Source organism: Ricinus communis, chromosome 5 (assembly GCF_019578655.1).
Source record: "Ricinus communis isolate WT05 ecotype wild-type chromosome 5, ASM1957865v1, whole genome shotgun sequence".
Taxonomy (NCBI): Eukaryota; Viridiplantae; Streptophyta; class Magnoliopsida; order Malpighiales; family Euphorbiaceae; genus Ricinus; species Ricinus communis.
In genome coordinates this window covers 9,202,957-9,208,796 of record NC_063260.1, presented here as the reverse complement: position 1 = coordinate 9,208,796, position 5,840 = coordinate 9,202,957, and the positions used below count along the sequence as shown (strand labels likewise).

The 5,840-nt window shown below is 35.9% G+C and overlaps 1 protein-coding gene across 2 annotated transcripts; it reads left to right on the top strand.

Moving 5' to 3' along the window:
- Positions 1-829: 829 nt before the first annotated feature.
- On the top strand, positions 830-5,535 carry LOC8289593 (serine carboxypeptidase-like 25). 2 transcript variants are annotated; one of them, XM_015724445.3, is made up of 8 exons: positions 831-1,306; positions 2,664-2,867; positions 3,375-3,550; positions 3,645-3,926; positions 4,044-4,174; positions 4,261-4,356; positions 4,481-4,586; positions 5,097-5,535. In XM_015724445.3, exons 1-8 carry the CDS (start codon positions 1,030-1,032, stop codon positions 5,238-5,240), a joined length of 1,416 nt encoding a protein of 471 aa, XP_015579931.2. In that variant the 5' UTR covers positions 831-1,029; the 3' UTR covers positions 5,241-5,535. The 2 variants fall into 2 exon arrangements, with proteins under 2 accessions (XP_048230958.1, XP_015579931.2); XM_048375001.1 differs by lacking the exon at positions 2,664-2,867 and having other exon boundaries at positions 830-1,306.
- The last annotated feature ends 305 nt before the right edge of the window (positions 5,536-5,840 follow it).

Here is a 5,840-nt window from a genome sequence, read left to right as displayed (position 1 = left end):
AAAAGCCATAATTAAAAAATAAAACTTCTCATCTCTATGGCCATAAAAAGAAGGAATGCTTATGAAATAGTAGTAGGCTAAAGAAATGGTGATTGACACATGAGAAGCATTAAAGTAATTGGCCCTTTTCCTGCTCGAAAGGCTTTGTGATACTAGGTTAGTTTCTTTTTTTGCTTTTATATATATATAGCTGCTGCCTGCACCTTTAAGGGCCTTTTCTGCAACAGGACAATTATAACTTCAAGCTCCAAAAGAATAGAGCCTCACATTAAAAATACAACTACCACCATATATATGACAAAACTCCTTCTTTTCTTTATAATTTAATTATAGGACAACAAATGGGAAACACCCAATAGAAAACAACTCATCTTAAAGCTTATCCAAAACAATAAATATAATAGTAAAAAAATCAAGAAAAATTTGAAAAAAAAAAAAGAGTATTGATTGTGAGAATAGGATTTGATAATGGCAATAGAGAAAAAGGCAGTCAAAGTCTTATATATGAATACAAGAGGAATTAATGGAGGATTGAAGGGACTGTTTCATGGGCAAGCAAAAACCATGTGATCTCATTGCCTTGTAATTGAGACAAAATTAAGACCCCCTCTCCCCCTTCTTCAACTAAAAAGGAAAATTAATTACTACTAATCAAAGCCAGTTCATTAATTGTTTTAAATGGAAACCTATCATATATTTTCCATTTAAAATCATTCTTTTGACCAAAAACCTAACAGTTTTTCAAGCTTAGATGTAAATATTTCAAGGGTAATTCAGTCTTTTCAAATTGGTCTTCACCTATAGGAAAAGAAATGAAAGAGAGAGAGGAGAGGTGCTCAAAATAGTTGTTTTATGTGCTATAGAGTGATGGTGATGACATTCATAGATCATACCTCTCTCTCCTATTTATTTCAACCTGAATAGCCACACTCCATATTTCCCATCACCACACACACAACTAGGAACTGACCCATTTTACATTTCCTTCCTTCTTTCTTTCTTTCTTTCCTTCTTCTGTTAGCTAGGGCCATGGCCATGCTCATGGCCAAAAGACAGATCTTTTTTCTCATAGTCTATGTGCTGCACTTCCTTGTGGTTTCTGCTAGTGCTAGAAACCATGCAGTAAATACAGAAGAAGAAGAAGCTGACAGGATAATTTCACTTCCTGGTCAACCAAAGGTGTCATTTCAACAATTCTCAGGTTATGTTACTGTTGAAAGAATTGCCGGTAGAGCTCTCTTTTACTGGCTCACCGAAGCTGCTTCTGATCCCTTGTCTAAACCTTTGGTTGTTTGGCTCAATGGAGGTCACACCCTTTCCCTTTCCGTTTCTCTTTCTCTTTGGCAAATATTCTAAACAATATCTTTAGTTGAAGTGATAATATGCATGCTGATAGGTCTTTGTTATATGTAAAACTGAAGCTTTATGTTGCTGCTGCTACTGTTATATTGCTGTACTAGAAAGGTTGAGATTTTTTGTTTGATGGTAAAGTAAGCATTTTGTAAATTTAGAGGGTACATAGGAATATAAATGCAATGTCGTGTCTTTGTTTGTTATTATTTATGTTCATAACCAGACAGTAACTTCTTTGCTGCCGACATGACAATGAATGAACTTCTCTCTGTATCTTTTGAAGCCACTGCTTTGTCAATATCTCTATGCTTCTTCTTCTTTTCTTTTTTAAAAAATTCAAAAAGAAAACAGGAAGAACCCAATATAATTTTGTCCAAAGACAGGACTTTTGTTTCTTTTTCTTTATTTTGTTTTGTTCTGTTTTTCTTTTCAGAAACTTTTTCTTTTGTTTTATCCATTTTTATCTTCTCAGTTATAATTTTGCCAGAAAGTGCCTTTCTACCAAAATTAAAATAAAAGGAAAGAAAGGAAGGAGATGATGGCCAGCCACTGCTCACTTGCAATGGCCTACCAGTGGCTGAAAGATGAATGACCTAACTACCAATAAACTATATGATAGAACAACCCATGGTATTTTCACAAGCTGCCTTGCAGCTTTAGTGGTAGTAGAGTAGAAGTAGCTACCAACAGAGTAGTAAATCTTTTCTCCTTTTTCTTCTACTTCTTCTTCTTTTTTTTTTTTTTTGTTTTAAATTGTTAATTAGGCCTCACTTAGTACTACTGGAGCTTGCAATCTCAAATCCTAGACATAATTTCTGTACCATTAAGTCAAAAGTTGTTTTATAGTCGCAATATGCCTTAATATCCAAAACAAAGGAACCCATCATATCTACAATAATGTAAAAGTACAATAATACAAAAAATGAATACATACACTAAGCCACTAACTCCTCTCCCTCTCTCCCTTTATGTCTCTGTGCAAGTAAAGGGTAACCAGAAAGATAAATGCTTGAAAGCAACTTAAAACAGGCCTCATTATTATGTCACAGCAATTATAGTTAATTAGCTAGCCACCGTTGTCAGCTTGTGTAGGTGCAGCCATCAATACAGTGGCTAAACCAGCAAATTCTAGCAAAATTCTTCGACTATATTTGCTAAGTGTCCCATTGTTACCAGCTAAAGATATGCCAAATATTGCAGATTAAGTTTCCTATTTGCATCCTGTACATGTATGCACAAGAAAAGTGCATACCTGATTTTAGCCATACTAATTAAATGGTAATCAATTTTCTTAACGTCTGATGTTCCAGGTCCAGGTTGCTCTTCAGTGGCCTATGGGGCATCAGAGGAAATAGGTCCATTTAGAATAAACAAAACTGCCTCAGGTTTATATTACAACAAATTCTCCTGGAACACTCTGGCCAACCTCTTGTTCTTGGAAACTCCTGCTGGCGTTGGCTTCTCTTACAGCAACCGCTCTTCGGATTTGCAAGATACCGGAGATATCCGCACCGGTATGATCATTTGCGTTCCATAGGTTCTTTATGATCGTTCTTTATCATATTTGTATATACGGTCCTAGTCTCTATCATTGGTAGCAAAAGCAGCAATTGACCGACTTCAACTTGAGATCAGTTACCTAGTTAATCAAGGTTTTTATGAGCAAGACTTGTCCGATTAATACAGGACAATTTATGCAGAAATTATATAATTACATGTTCATGGACAAACCGTGTTCTTTGGTCCACATTCAGTACATGGGACCATTGCTAAATATAAAAAGTAGTAGTACCTGCAGGAGTTTTTTATATCAACCGACCATGTCTCGTTATTTCTTTGTGATTGGATTCCGATGAAAAACTTCTAGTGTGAAAAGAAAAATGTTATTATTGACTCTGCAAAGATACAGCAGTACACTAGTTGTTACAAGTAGCTCATCTGAATAGCAAGACATGTTTGATTCTTTGCATTAGTGCTCAATTATACCAGTCTAACTGCTTTTTTTCTGGGACGTGATTCAGCTAAGGACTCACTGGAATTCCTGGTTCGATGGATGGATAGATTCCCGCGATACAAACTCCGCGAAGTGTATCTTACAGGAGAGAGCTACGCAGGCCATTATGTTCCACAGCTAGCTAGAGAAATTATGATATACAATAAAATGTCTAAGCATCCAATAAATCTTAAAGGAATTATGGTAACTCGCTCATCCATATTCCAGATACCCTTTGTCCTTTCCTTTCATTACATTCCAATTTGCGGTTACTGAATAAAAATGAAATGCTATCTAGGTCGGCAATGCAGTTACAGATAACTACTATGACAACCTTGGCACGGTGGCGTACTGGTGGAGCCACGCGATGATATCTGATAAGACATATCAGCAACTCATGAACACATGCGATTTTCGCAGGCAGAAAGAATCAGATGAATGCGAATCATTGTATAGTTATGCTATGGATCAAGAATTTGGCAGCATTGATCAGTACAATATTTACGCACCCCCTTGTAACAATTCTGATGGCAGCACAACTACTGGCCAAACCATTCGGTTGCCTCACCGTCCCCATAAGGTACAAAAGGCAAATTCTTTGAACTGAACTGTGTTAAATGTTTCAAGCAGGCACAAAGAAAGTAACTGATTTTATTTATTTATTTATTTTTATTTTGTATTTGCCTGCTACGATCAGATTTTCCGGCAGCTATCTGGCTACGATCCTTGTACTGAAAAGTATGCTGAGATTTATTACAACAGGCCAGATGTACAGAGAGCACTCCATGCCAACATAACCAAGATTCCTTACAAGTGGACTGCCTGCAGGTCAAATTACATGAGCTTTCCAGATCTTAACAGAATGCAAACATAATCCAATAGCAACTAAAAATCATATGTTTCTCTTGATACAGCGAACTTCTGAATCGAAACTGGAACGACACAGAAGTTTCTATTCTACCAATTTACAGGCAAATGATTGCTGGTGGCCTGAGAGTCTGGGTATTCAGGTTGGAAAGCTTTGCTCCTACAGTAACCATCTTGCATTAGTTCTCATAAACCATGATCCGTGTTCATTAATTCTTTCATTCTTCTTTCTTTTTTTTTTTTTGGCTTAATTCAACTGTCTCGCAGTGGGGATGTAGACTCTGTGGTGCCAGTTACAGCCACTAGATATTCCCTTGCACAGCTGAAATTAACAACAAAAGTTCCATGGTATCCTTGGTATGTCAAGAAGCAGGTCAGTAGCAAAACCCAGTTTAATTCTTTGCTCACGTTACTTAAAACAGGCATTGGTTTAATCATGCTAACTTCTTAGGCATTATTTAACTGAAACAAGAACATTTCTAATTAATTTAAGGCTAATTGTCAAGTCACGAAGTCGGCCAGAAAATGGTGCTAAAAAAGAAATAGTACCTAAAATGGATAGATTGTCAATGCAATGGCCCAACAAACTTTGTCCTCGTTAGAACAGCCTACTCTGTTGATGTATTATATAGCTATCAGTACCTAACATTAGATTCTTAATTGGGTTTGAAAACCGATTCATGATTGTGCCTAAAGACATAGAATTGGATTGTGCAGACAATGCTAGTTTGCCTAATGACATGTCGCCTGTCTACTGATAGATAAATATATAGTACGATGGATTATAATACATGCCAGCCAAATGATGCAGAGAGGAAGATGTTCTCTCTGAGAAAAATAATTTCCCTAAGAATTAATATGTTTGATTTTGGAATGGGTGAAGGTGGGAGGATGGACTGAGGTATATGAAGGGCTAACATTTGCAACAGTGAGAGGAGCTGGTCATGAAGTCCCACTTTTCAAACCCAGAGCAGCTCTTCAGCTATTCAAATCATTCTTGAAAGGAGAGCAACTTCCCAAGTCTTAAAGATATAGAGAGACAGAGAAGGGAAAGAAAATTTCTCTCCAGATTCAGTTAATTAACAAGTTTTATTCTGCATTAATATTATTGCTGTAGTCTTATAAACAAACGAATTGTCTCAACTTTTAACCATTGAAAGAAATTAGTAGGAAGAGAAGAAGTAAAAGAAATAGAGAAAGCAAAAATTGGTGTTGGTGGAGAAAGGTTTTGCTTGTAATTCATTATGCATTAGTTCAAATATTGATTTCCAATGATTTGGTGGGAATAAGTGATTAAAGAAAAGGGGATAATCTCTTAGTTCTTTTTTTTCTTTTCTTGGTTGGAGTTTTCTGCTTATGTTTTGTTCTTTTCTTTTTTCTTTAGTATGGAATAAGCTGTCATGAAAACCTTATCTTGTAGCTTCACCATTTTTCTAGTCTCATTCTTAACAAAGACCTTTCTTATTTAGATGCTAGCCATTTTTTTCTTGTAGATCCATTTTTCTAATTAAAGAAGAGCCAATTTCAAGGGTTGACATGGCTGGCAATATTTGTATTGCTCACATCATTAATCATATTTGTTGGAATTTTAAGGTCAAATCACTAAAAAAGAAAAGAAAAATCTTTC